The sequence below is a fragment of the Schistosoma mansoni genome, assembly GCF_000237925.1.
Source record: "Schistosoma mansoni, WGS project CABG00000000 data, supercontig 0208, strain Puerto Rico, whole genome shotgun sequence".
Classification (NCBI taxonomy): domain Eukaryota; kingdom Metazoa; phylum Platyhelminthes; class Trematoda; order Strigeidida; family Schistosomatidae; genus Schistosoma; species Schistosoma mansoni.
The window spans coordinates 255,880-270,570 of NW_017386080.1; the positions used below are offsets into that span (position 1 = coordinate 255,880).

Consider the following 14,691-nt stretch of genomic DNA (forward strand, 5'->3'; position numbering starts at 1 on the left):
AACTCTGAGATGCAGGTACATCCAGCTGACGAGTCTTAAATAGGGCGAAACGCTCATCCTGGATTCAAATGCTAGTCTCCATCCATCTTTGCTTATGATGCTTGTGAATTAAGGCAATATAAAGGCAATACACACAGTATGCACATATGCCAATATGTGACTGACGAGTTGCAGTCCTAAACACCAATGGGAAGATTCAAACGAACAATACCAAGTGAATTGTATAATAACAGTTTATAGCATAAGATATAGAAATAAATTGACTATCCAGTGTTCCATCGGTTTTATGAGATGCACTCATCAACATATGTAGACTACACCAAAGAGAGCTGCTTAACTTATTTACCAAGAAATATTTATGTCTACAAATCATTTCTTTGAAGGATATATCAATAGAAAATGATAGCAACTCAACTCCCTACATTCGATTTACTTAATCTTTGCAGTGATAATTAAAGTTAATCGGGATTTCGTTTGACCTACGGTAAATTCTATTTGTGAATGATTGAGGATTCTTCCAATATGGTAGAATTTGTAGGAACTTGAATAGACTAGAATAGAACAATATGTTGGTAATTCACACGCTAATTGAGAGGATTGGTCCACCAGGGTGCTTGGTACCTGTGTGGTTGCGCCACAAGATTGAGCTGTACTGTTCGGATTGTAGCGTTGAAGCCTATATAGTGTCTAGTTCTCCTATAGGGCGGGATTGAGCTGTACTGCTTGGGTTAAGCCTGGGCAGTATCTGGCTCTCCTGTTAAATGGGATTGAGCTGTACTGTTTGAGTTGTCGCTTGAACGTCTGGATGGTGTCTGGTTCTCCTGAAAACCAGTGCAAGATTACCCTGGCCCGCAAGGGTATATTATATAACTAATCGAGAGGATGGTACTTTTCGAGTAACTTACAGTTCCATACGAATTTCGGAAATTGAAATTGAGCAGCTTTGTTTATCACGTAACATCGAGTGACTTTGGGGTTATACGACAAGGCTAACTAACTAAAAGCCAAAGCAACCGATCTAGTGACATCAGAGGTTATTACGAAATTATAAATCAAGAAAATGTCATCGGCTTTATACTCTAAAGAAACAGCATGTAATAGCAGAAGGCTAGGTAACATATTGTCTCTTCAGAAAGATTTCAGTTGATTTTGATATTACTTTCTAACTGTTGTTATTACTAAGCAGCATATAGCAGTCATCCACTACGTGATGATGATGTAATTTGTTGGTTACTATACAGATAATCGGTATATTGATTTGTTGATGTCGTATTGTGACCTCTTATCGCTTGTACTGTCTCTGTTTTGTTCTAACCACTGAACTCCTTTCTTAACATCGTCGGTTGTTTACTAACTAATATATATACATGCACAGACACCATTGTGATTTGGAATATTTCCGGTTTTTGTAGCTTGGAAATTATGGTTAGACTTCGCGTTGGCCTATTCTACCAATAAGTGTTCAACTAAATATCAACTGATTCAAATCATTTTATTAACAAAACGCTGTGTTACAGTGTATCCTGTTTTAATTTCTTTGGAGTACTATTCATGATATTGAATAATGTACTATCTTTAATCTCAGTCAGTCAGTAAGTCAGTCACAACGTAGAACTTCGTACGTACGTACGTACGTATATCAGTTCGAGTTGCCATACCACAATAACACAGAGATACAGTTGTCCATTCAAATCCCACAGCGGTAGAAGTAGTAAGAGTATAAACAGTAATGTGAAAGATTAGGGTTTGAAAATGTTATTGAAGAAGTATAATCCAGTAAAATAAATTTGAAAAGCGAAAAAAGATAGAGACATGAAGAATTCAGAAGATTAGAATTTGGTAGAACACAAAGAGTGGATACACCTTCGCCATTGCAAACGATTTTGAGTCATGTCATTCAAGGTCTCTAACCATCGATTGATATCATCTCGCGAATCCCAACCAGGTAGTCTACATCTACCAACATGGCTCAGTCCACTTGTCAGTGACTTTATGGATTTGTGCCACGTTTTGGTCTGGCCACCCCTAGCTTTCTTCCAACCTACTTCTACATCATAAAACATTGCATCTATGGATAAATAAGTTATCTAAATATATTTACTTATAACATTGAAGTGAACAGTTAGTTGACTAAGGTAAGTTACCGTACTTAATGTTTGTGCACAGGTAGGAACAGAAGAAAGTTATGTCAAAGTTATAAAATATAGGATAAACAAAGTAGGATTTGAAAGGGATAGAAATGAAGGAAGTAAGGTAGGTAGGAAAAAAACATCGAAAACAGATATACCTATCACAGTGCTATGGGGAATGGGGTTCGAATTCGATATGATATATAGGTTATTCGGAATAAGATTTACAAAGAGATGAAGAATAGATATAATCAATTAAATTAAACATAACAAATCATTCAAAGTTTTTTTTAACCGCAAAATATTTACAATCGTTGTTTTAAACAACTCCAATGTAGCCATAGTCGTTTAATTATTAATATGACATCATGTCTTCCTCCCCCCCTTCTGGGGGGTGATCTATTTCTTCATAATTAATACCTTAGGATATTTTGGTACAACAGGGAAGTCAACAAAAAAAAGTACCACACAACGTGAAATTGTAATATTATGAAAAGATAATAAGGATGAAGATCGTATAATTGATAAATAAATAACTAAATAAGGATATTTCGATTATAATCAACAATTAAGGTATATTTTATTTAAAGCTAGACGACCAGGGAAAACCTGGAAGTACTGGACGGCCGTTTCGTCCTATTGTGGAACTCCTCGGAAGTGCGCATCCACGACCTACCAGTCTCGCGCCAGAACACTTAACCGATTGACCACTGAACTTGCATCCGATAGTTTTTATGTCTAACTCCAACCGTTCACCAATTGTCGTCAAGTGAGTTCCTATCTCTCAACAGACCTGGTTGAACTCCACTGGTCACTGCTTCTCACTAGAACTCCTGGATTTACCTTTCGAACTCAGTCACTAGTGAGCATATGATTATTATTATCAGAAGGGGTTTTTGTGGAGACTGGTAGGTCGTGGGTTCAAATCTCGCGAGGCGAGGTCGTGGATGTGCACTGCTGAGGAGTCCCACAATAAGACGAAACGGCCGTCCAGTGCTTTCAGGTTTTCCATGGTGGTCTAGCTTCAATTGACTCACGATTTAAACTATGAAAATACTAAATCTCCACGAAATCCCCTTCTGATAATAATATTTCATTTAGTTAAAATGATTGATTTTTTGTCTTTATAGACAATCTGAAAAAAAAAGTTATCACTAATTTCTATTCTGACATCATCCTCAGTTGTATGTCATCGGGTAATTTCATGGTAAAACCCATAGGTGCCAATCCAATCCAACTAACTGTCTTTTGTTTCACGACATCTTATCATTTATTAATCGTCTTTACAGTTTTCTCCTACGATTGCAAAATTGGTGAATAATGCATGTTGTGGAATCTGTTGTGATTGTATTAGCACCCCTATGCCTGAACATATATATTGGCTAGATTCATACATTACTTATATCGTTTCACCATTGATGATAGAACACATAGTAACTAGTATTTTTTACAAATGTAGGGTAGAACTGCTATCATGATGGCTTTGTGCATCCAACCGTTTACAACTAAACTAATATCTAAATGTTTCTTAAAATGTTCTATATTGGTATAAACGTTCTGGTTTTTATTACTTGTAAACCGATATTATTTCCCATGGCAACAACATGATTGTGCGATCAACTACTTATATACTGGGATTGTAAAATTTTCAAAAGTTTTTTCCAACTAATTGAGTGTAATTGAAGTAATTTATGTGTTACCCCACAGTAAGGTAATATCATACGTATGCTCAACGTTGAAAGTTATCTCTCCAGGTCACTGCTCTACGCTGTCATGTACTTTTTTCACCTCTGTTTTCAGAATATCATTGATGACGAAATTGAAAGTAAATGAACCAATTAAGCAGCTTTGATTAAAACTGCTTCTATAACCGCTTTATCTGCCTCAGGAAAAAGCAACAAGCTTGTATATGTAGTTGTTAGTTGACCTTGAACATTAAAAAAATAACGTTAAAAGATTATTGGTGTTCAGGGGGGGGCTGTGAAGATTGTAGGATTTTCATAGTTTAAGTCACGAACTGATCTCAGTTAGACCACCATTAGAAACTTGGAAGGATCAGACGATCGTTTTGTTCTAGCACGGAACTCAGTAAAGCGTATCCACGGCCCCGCATCCAGAAATTAAACCCCAAACCCTCAGTTTCGTGCTCGAACGCTTAACCTTTACACCACTGGTCCGAAATCCGACTGCGTTAGTGTCCAACTTCAATGAATTCACAATATTGCACAATCTGTATTTATTACTTTGGGTAGATAATTGTCTGACATCTGGCACAGTTGGAATTCACTGTTCATAGCTTCTCAATATGAAAAGACAAACTTTTGGAAAACAAAGATAAATATATGAGATTCGGTCCATAGGTCCATGACAAATATGCCACAAAAAATAAGTTTGATTTGTAAGACTAAAATACAGTTTCTAAGGAATTATTAACTTTTTACTTCTAGAGTGTTTTATATTCAGAAGGGGTTTTGTGGAGATTTCAGTATTTTCATAGTTGAAATCATGAGTCAATTGAAACTAGACCACCATGGAAAACCTGGAAGTACTGGACGGCCGTTTTGTCCTATTGTGGGACTCCTCAGTGGCAGTGCGCATCCACGACCTACCAGTCTCGCGTCAGAGCACTTAATCGATAGACCACTGGGCCGGCATCCAACGGCGTTAATGTCTAACTTCAACTAATCCACGAAGTTTGAGCAACCGTTCACCAATTGTCTTCAGTGAGTTGTTATCTCACAACAGACGTGGTTGAACTCCACTGGTCACTGCTTCTCACTAGAAATCTAGGGCATGTATTTTGAAGTCAGTAGATGTAGCATTGCTCAAAACTGATGTCATGTAAAAAATATCCTTTCAATGTGTATCTACTATGAATAATTCAATACCTTATAAGCACTGTTTTTATTTCTAACTTGTAACACTCATCATAAAACTTAAGTCTTATTATTACCATTGAAATTTTGCAATGTATTATCATCAAATGATGAATAGCATAGATGTTTTTTTTCTGGCAGGCGTTATTTGAGATATTTTGTCACTACAAAACTAAAATCATATTAAGCAAAGATGGATAATGGCTGGCAGTGGAATCCAGTTTGACACACGTCTCGTCCCATTTTGGACTCTTCAGCTGGATGTATCTGCATCTCAGATTTGTTGATGTTCACTCTGGGACTCGAATCCAGTACCTTTCGCTTCAAACGCCATCCCGTTATCTACTCAGCTACTGAGTCCTGATAGCCACTTGCTTGTGCAATGGGGTGAAGTAGATAACGCGATGGCATTTGAAGCGAAAGGTATTGGGCTATAGTCCTAGAGTGAACATCAACAACTCTGAGATGCAGGTACATCCAGCTGACGAGTCCCAAATAGGACGAGACGCGCGTCAAACTGGATTCCACTGCTAGCCACTATCCATCTTTGCTTCTAATGCTTGTGAATTGAGGCAATGCGCACAGTATGCACATATGCCAATAAGAGACTGATCAATTGCAGTCCTAAACATCAATGGGAAGATTCAAACAATCAATACTAAGTGAATTTAAAATCATATTTGTAGAAGTTACTAAAAATCGATATTTTTATTTTAAGAAATAGCTAGTTCGATCTGATCAGAATAATGGACAGTGAGTTGATTTTCGTTTTTTTTCTTCTGATTTCATTTAGATCCATTCAGATCATGAAATAAGATCAGTAACTATGGGCTCCTGTACTAATTTTAACACTGTCACTAGCGTCAATAGTCGTTCTATTCCGCCCCATCCTTCTCCTTATGTGATGCAACCAACTTCATCATCATTGTCTTCCAGACAATCCCATCTAGATTATACCAACCAAACTAATCAGAAAACTTCCTGGCGTCCTCAAATTCATTCACATTTAAATAATCCACCACCCCCTTTATCACCTGGTCTACCAAGACGATTCGCTGATGGCATTCTACCACCTCCTGATATTTCTAACAATACAACTATCCAATATTGTTCTTCAGGTCAGTCATCCCCATCTCCAGCAGGATCTGCAACTCCGGTACCTACACCAAGACGTGAATCACTTGCTGGTACACCATCATGTCAACGAACAGTTTTACCTATAAATACTAATAATACTAATAATGTTATTATTGTCAATAGTAGTGGTGTACATCCACCACCAATTGCTACACGTCCAGAAAAAACAAAATCCATAGTAAGTTAATTGCTACAATATTTTGTTGTATTTGAAAAAAAATCTTACTGGTTTTTGTTATATTCCTCGCTTATGTTTGGATTTATCAAAAGGAACATTATTGACGTCGGGCATTAAGTAGCAGTATTAGGCTGAGGTAGTAAATCAATTGATGAGTTTGTGAATCTTTATTGACTGAGGTAGTTGATGCATGTATCTTGCGTGTCTAATCACCACTGACCTAGAAGACGCTTGTTGATATAAGAATATGTTGAAAGAATACTACTCATGGGCAAGCGAAAACGTGACACCCCCAGTTCATGATATTGTTGATTGTTGATCTTAGTCATGTTCGTAGATGCAGGCATTCTGATTAGGATCTATGTGATCATTGTAATCAATTGTTTAAAATGTTGAGTGGTATGATTTATAATCTGTCTAAATGACTCGAATTCATTTACTTTTTATTGATTAAAATATCCCTATTTTCAAAATTTTATATTATTTAATCCCTGGATTAATTGTCTTTTCTTGAATCCTATTGTATGTAATCTTTGTTACTGTTACGTATGTCCAACCACCGACTGCCCCGACGTGCGATGTTTTATGGTGAAGGAGAGTAGGTTGGAAGAAAGCTAGGGGCGGCCAAACCAAAACATGGCACAAATCCATGAAGTCACTGAGCCATGTTGGTAGGTAGGTGTAGACTACCTGGTTGGGATGCGCGAGTTAATCGCAATCGATGGTTAGAGACCTTGAATGACATGACTCAAAATGGTTTGCAATGGCGAAGGTGTATCCACTCTTTGTGTTCTACCAAATTCTAATCTTCTGAATTCTTCATGTCCCTATCTTTTTTCTCTTTCCAAATTTATTTCACTGGATTATACTCCTTCAATAGCATCTCAAACCCTGATATTTCGGATTACTGCTTATACTCTTACTACCTTTACCACTATGGGATTTGAATGGACAACTGTATCTCTGTGTTATTGTGGTATGGCAACTCGAACTGATATACGTACGTACGTACGAAGTTCTACGTTGTGATTGACTGACTTTGTTACTGTTACTGATATTTCTAATACTTTGATTATCCATCTTAATAATACCATCTTTGTAGCTGATCTAGTATGGCAACTTTAACTGGTACATATTTGTGCCAGGTTCTACATTGCTTATAACTGACCGACTGATTGACTTATTACGTTAGACTTTTAAATGTGCATCATATGTTTTCTTGTAATCAATGCGATCAAGACAGAGTGGGGGACAATACATTTTGTACTAATATAAAATTACAATTACAACGAAACATGTTCACATATTTTACTTTGTCCTGTTGGGAATGATGTAAAATTAATCTTTTTAAAAGGATAAAACAAATGTTATAAAAATCAAAAGACTATTGTTCTCATAGTTGAAATCATGAGTCAATTGAAGCTAGACCACCATGGAAAACCTGGAAGCACTGGATGGCCGTTTCGTCCTATTGTGGGACTCCTCCGTGGCAGTGTGCATCTACGATCCCGCCTTGCAAGATTCGGGATACGGGGATTCGCATTGCTGAGGAGTCCCACAATAGGACGAAACGGCCGTCCAGTACTTCCAGGTTTTCCATGGTGGTCTACCTTCAATTGACTCATGATTTAAACTATGAAAATACTGAAATCTTCACAAAACTTCTGATTATTGTGCTCATTATTTTTCTAAGTTTATTAATTCAAGATTATAGTATGCTTAGTAAATATTATTATTATTATTTGAACACATAAATATTGATACAAAGGGGCACCGAATACATATGCGCCACATAAATCTCATTTGATTTGTATGAGGGCTGTGATACTGCCCAGGTGCCCAAACTGAAGCAGGTAAAGCCGTGGCGCCCGATGGGGGGCTTAGTAAATAAAATGTGACTGTTTCAAATTAAAGAAAAAATCTCTAAGAATAACCTTATAACATGATATCACTACTTATAATATGTTCGTTAAAGACTCATTAAAACTTATTTACCTAATGAACGTTTTTGTATGTAGCTCTCTGGTCCATGTTGTGTTTGTTCTGATGATACCACAGAATTGGGTAAATGAAAGCAAACGAATTAAGGTTTGAAACTGTGATCATTGGTGGTTGGATGTTAAACAGCTTAATCCATTGAAGTCATCATTGTACTCATTAATGATTAACTTCCTTGAAGATGAGTTTCCTCAAAGTTTCAATGAAATAAACACGTATGACCTCTAAGGTTAATCGTATGAGAGTTGCGAAACAATAAATCACCAATTATAATATTGGATTGAGTTTGTACCGCCCCATAGGTTTTCGATTTACTATTGTATGGAATTGTAGTCGTGATAAACTGTGAAACTGTTCGAAACTTGGACGAAATAATTATCCAGTGCTGTTTTCTTGCATTGATCCATTGGTCTTCTATGATAATTTCAGCCAGTCTGTCTGATACATGGAGAAAGAATTAGTTCGTAGAAAGAAATGTTTAAAGTAATTTTAACCTCACGGTTTAAGGGAAGACAAAGAGTGTATACACCTACGCTACGGTGGTCTGCTCTGAGCCATGTCATCCAGAGTTTCCAATCATTGGTTACAATAGTCGCGCGGACTGCAACCCAAGTAGGTTGCATCGACCGGAATCGCTCAGACCAAAAGAAAGCGACTGATGCTATATTTTGGTTTGGCCACCCCTGATTTTTTTCCATCCATCTCCAACACTAGTCAAGATTGCGCGCCGCAGTAATCTGTGGTTGGGCATGCATAATACGAGGCCCAATTCTCTCAGTCATTGTAGATTCACAACCTCGTTAACTATTTTGACCATCACCGATATAGTTGTGAAATACTACTGCTTGATTTTTCTGTATGGAAATTAGAATAAGCAAACAATTCACTTAGTATTTGAGACTCGTCAGCTGGATGTACCTGTATCTCAGATAACGCTATGGCATTTGAAGCGAAAGGTACTGGGTTCGAGTCCTAGAGTGAACATCAACTTTGAGATGCAGGTACATCCAGCTGTCGAGTCTCGAATAGGACGAAACGCGCTTCAAGCTGGATTCCACTGCTAGCCAATATCCATCTTTGCTTAAGAAACAAACAATTGTTTGTTTTTCAATTATTAAAAGTTTAGTCTACACTGTAAGACATTATATCAATAGTTCATAGTGATTGTTTTTTTTGGAAAGTATTGAACTATTGAGTCTAGCTCAAATGTATCCAGTTGTTTCCACTTGCTCTCTCACTCTCTCTGTCTCTCATGAAACATCTTGTTTGTACATTACTAAGTTGTCATATTCACACAAAGATACAAGCTGAATCAAACAGTATTTTAATAAATTCTATCTAATCTTTATCAATTCAATTCGTAACCTCTTCTTCATTTCTTTCTTTCTCTTTTTTTTTTGTTGTTGTTACCAATTCATTTGTCCTTGTTTATCACTTTATTGATTTTTTTTTATTCTTTTGTTTTTCTTCAAATAACTATTATTTAATCATTTATCAAAAATTTTTAAGGACATTAGTCAAAATGGAAAAGTACTTTGGAAATGTAATCTAAATAGATCATTTATGTCTCTTCTATCAAATGATTCTTATATAATAAAAGAAATTAATTGGTTGAGATTATGAATCAATTGAAGCTGGAACACAATGGAAAACCTGAAAGTACTGGACGACCGTTTCGTCCTATTGTGGAACTCCTTCTTGGCAATGCGCATCCACGATCCTGCCTCACGAGATTCCAACCCAGAACCTATCAATCTCGCGCGCGAGCGCTTAACCTCTAGACCACTGAGCTAGCCGGTATTCAACGGTGTTAATGTCTATCTTCAACCAAACCATGGAAATGAACGACACATCCACCATTGTCTGTACTGAGTCACTATCGCACAATACACCTGGTTGAGCTCCACTGGTCACTGCTTCTCACTAGAACTATTGAAAATACCTGTTGAAGCCAGTCACAAGTGAGCATATGTTGATTAATATCAGAAGGGGTTTTGTGGATATTATAGTGATTTTAATAGTTGAGATCATGAATCAATTGATGCCAGACCTCCTTTGAAAACCTGAAAGCACTGGACGACTGTTTCGTCCTATTGTGGCACTCCTCAGCATGTTTAATATTAGTGAGCTTAAATAATTCATTTAAAAGAAAGTCAGTTATGGGATATCAAGTCTATAGCCTAAAACTCCTGTTTTTAATCTTTGATGACTTTGTATATGTACACTTCTAAGGAAGCCACATACTAAGACGAATCAACTTGGCAGTGTTCCCTCATTTTCGATGACCGTCTTAACCTTAAGTCAACATGTTAATGTAAAACTGTAATAAGGATACTCGTGGGATATTCTAGCATCTTTGACAAAAGGTGGATATTTCATCGACCCGGCGGGGGGGAGGTAAAGAATATATTCGAAGAGACTTATCTAATTTTGTAAACTCCAAATATTGGTCTTGTTTTATTGCTAATAGCATAATGCGCTTTGTGTCTCTTCAAAAAAAAGAAAAGGAAAAAGTATTCGCTCCTTTTTCTAAGTCTAGTCATCAATACTTCATCTACTTGAAGTTTGTGCAGATGATTGTTATAGCCCGATAACAATAGTGAATGGTAACTTTGGGATCCATTTATGGACCTATATTATGCATATAATTTTTATCGTATATTTGCTAAATAATTAAACTACTCATATTCATGTTCCTTTCATTGTGATCTTTATTTTGACCCTTGGACTATTATTATACGACTTACCATTCCTGAGTTATGCCCAGTCTATTAATTACTGCTCCCCTTATTCACAGCCACATTTGGCTAACTCTTGTACGAATGTTATTTTATATCTTATTGGTACGATGTGGTCAGTCTGTTTGGTATACAAACTCAGTATGTTTGAAATACAAGGATACATACCGCAGAGGCTGTTATTGGTGTTATGGACTTAACTGGCTGGGCTAGGCGGAAGCAGGATCGATAAGCACTCTAAACTGCTCGTACGGTTTACGTATGTCATTGTTCCAATTGATAATTCGCTGTTCTCTGATTGGTGGTCATATCACATCATACATTAACTAGGCATCCACTCGGCCACAAGATATAACAATGATGTCGTTCAGAAGAACGATGAAAGATCCATGACCATATCATCCAGCTCAGAGAACAAGACTCCACAATGTACGAATGAAAGATGAAATACTTCTGAGCAATTATTACTTACTTTTTCTTTGAAAACTAAAGTTTATTTTGTTTTATTTAACTCTCTTTTACTATAAAATTATTTAATGTACTCAGTGATTGTCTCATGGTGACCATCAACTCTGAGATGCAGGTACATCCAGTTGACGAGTCCTAAATAGGACGAAACGTGCATCAAACTAGATTCGACTGCTAGCCATTATCCATCTTTTTTTTGCTTACAATGATTTCACTGTTTGTTTCGAATAAATTTTCCAACTTTTTTGTTCCCTTTAAATATTATTATTATTATGATTCAATTAGTCATTCACGTTCGTTGACATCAACTATTAGGTTGTTGTTGTTGTTGTTTTGCATTAGTGTAATGGAACTTCATTATAATTAAGGCGTCTACTAGTTACTGGGTATATATATATATATATGTACATTTGTCACCTATGTCTGAGTTTTCGTATTTTTTGTGTCGTTGTCTCTATATCACTTTGCTTTTTTTAGACCTAAGAAAGAAAATCGTTTAGCAATGAATGAATGACTCAACACTTTCATAGATCTATCATTCCCAATAGTTTTTTTGTTCTGATTAATCTTGTCTCGTATTTTGACTTTCATTTGGCAGTTTAACTGAAAAAAAGGAAACATTGTTGCTTGGATAACGTGTATGTGTGTGTGTGTATGAGGCAGGGGGGGGGATAGATATTTTGAATTACTTGGTGTAGTTTTTTAAAACCTTTGTATTATTTGTGTATCTATGTTTTGTTGTATATTGTTTACCCCTTTGAATATTTGATAACTTTTATCTATGCTCATGACAAAATTAAAATTTACGAATTTATTATGACTAAATGTTAATTCCTAGGTGATCCGCCTAGAATGTACATATTTATCATTAGAAGGTGGCCAGTTATAATCACTAATATCAACAATAGTAAAATACAGATCCTTATAAAAAACTTCATACCCGTTAAATGAACCAGTGGCTATTATCCGGACTCAGTCGTTCATTGAATGATAACATGTTGATGATTGAAGTGACACGGTTACTGGGGGGGGGGCGGCCAGACGAAAACGTGGCATAAATCCATGAAGTCACTGACAAGTGGACTGAGCCATGTTGGTAGGTGTAGACTACCTGATTGTGATCCGTGAGATGATAACAACCGATGGTTAGAGACCTTGAATGAAATGGTTCAAAATCGTTTGGAATGGCGAAGTTGCATTCACTCTTTGTGTCCTGCTAAATTCGAATCTTCTGAATTCTTCATATCTCTATCTTTTTTTCTCTTTCCAAATTTATTTTACTGGATTATACTCCTTCAATAACATCTTCGAATCCTAATCTTTCACATTACTGCTTATACTTTTACTACTTCTACGACTATGGGATTCGAACCGACAACTGTATCTCTGTGTTAATGTGGTATGGCAACTCGAACTGATATACGTACGTACGTACGTACGAAGTTCTACCTTGTGACTGACTGACTGATGTGAGCATCAAAACTAGGGTATGACAAGTACATTCACTGTTACAAATAGTCATATTTTCATTTCTTAGCTTCTTATTTTGTTAATTTTATCTCTTTCTTCCTCTCTACTTAGTAACCGAGATATATATTTGTGCCAAATTTTATTGATTGAATTGTACAACTAAATTATTAATGTAACGTCAGCCTTATGTAGATTGTTAAAAGGAATCTCACCAAAAAATAATAACTCATTCACCAGGTTAATTGTATATGAAGCACATTTTTAAGTGTAAAAGACAATGGTACTACTCGATTCAGTAAACTGATATAAACTAAACAGGGTTCGAACGTAGCACTTAGCAACTGATGGTCTAGTCCTTTTATGATTAGTTGTTATTTATTTTTTATTATTTTATTTAAGCACATAAGTATTGGTACAAAAAAGCACCAGATATATATGCGCCACAAAAATCTCATTCGATTTGTGTGAGGGCTGTAATACTGCCCACGTGCCCCGACCAAAGCAGGTGGTTTCCTTGTGGGGCCACCCCTGGAGCCTTTTACCTAAAGATCTGATCCACGAGGTAGTGGAGCATCGTGAGGAGATGCAGTCCCATGGTAACCGGTGATCAACAATAGATTCATACGCTATTTGTTCCCTCAGGATACTGGAACCCATGTTCACCATTGGTTTGGAACGAGAGTTTTCCAACTCCCCTACGTGGACCCTCCGTGTCCACTAACCCAGTTAAAGTGTTAGACATTCGGTTTTCGTCATCTGAATTTCGTAAACAACAGTAGTGCCACGAGAAGGCAGTGAGTAGGACTTCCCTGTTAGAGGGTATATACACATGGCCATGTGAGATCATTTCGAGAGGGAGAGTGGACTCTGCACACTCTCCACCGTACCAGGGCATTTGGGGACCTTTAGTTGTTAATAATATGATACTCTTTTTTTACTTTGTCAAATGATTTTGATCTTAGAAGGCGTTAGGTACATTTTTACATAGTGAATGACTAATTTTATACGTTATACAATTTCAAATTTCAATCAAATTCAATCTTCATAATTAATTCATTCATGATCACATCTATGAATTGTGGTTATGACTAATTGGGTGGAAAAGTGAAAGACTATAGACATATCATTTGTACAATTTTATACCTACCTTTTTTAAACGTTAATATGAACTACAACATGTGTTGTTGTAAGATGGAAGAAGAAAAAGAAGAACGCTTAAGTAATAATTATCTGGGATATATAAGTCTTCTGTGATTCAAAGATTTCAGAAGGGTATTTAATTATTTATATTCAGTATTCATTTTTTATGGAACTTTTAGAGTGTTAAAGGAGAGAGTGAATGTAGCCTTAAGTTTTCTCGAATACTATATATAAGGTGGTAACATAAAATTGTGATTCACAACTTTCTACTTGTGTATGTGTGTATATATCTTATCAAACTTTTATTCAGACATTCTTCATTGTTTTTTAACTAAAACATTTAGTTTTACACTTCAACCAAGTCGAAGCAGATGGTTTTCTTAGGGGACCACACCCTGAGCCTTCTATCTAAAGGTATAATCCACAAAGAAATGGAACAACGTCACGAGATGCAAGCCCATGGTAACTGGTGACCAACGATTGACTGATACACCATTTTTTCCGTTCATGATCCTGGATTCCATGTGTACCATTAGTTTGATATCAAGGTTTTCAAA

The 14,691-nt window shown here is 36.4% G+C and overlaps 2 protein-coding genes across 2 annotated transcripts in view; both read left to right on the top strand.

Annotated features, from left to right (window-relative positions):
- Positions 1-14,691, top strand: part of Smp_179800 (serine/threonine kinase) — a gene marked incomplete at both ends in the record, with an annotated part of 68,505 nt that overhangs the window by 949 nt on the left and 52,865 nt on the right. The window contains one exon of the mRNA XM_018792887.1: positions 2,167-2,253. Coding sequence (XP_018647203.1) covers positions 2,167-2,253 — 87 coding nt within the window. The remainder of the gene's footprint in view (positions 1-2,166; positions 2,254-14,691) is intronic.
- Smp_179790 (hypothetical protein) lies at positions 5,832-6,329 on the top strand (the record flags this gene model as incomplete). Its single annotated transcript, XM_018792898.1, has 1 exon — positions 5,832-6,329. The coding sequence occupies one exon, from the start codon at positions 5,832-5,834 to the stop codon at positions 6,327-6,329; it is 498 nt and encodes a 165-aa protein (XP_018647204.1).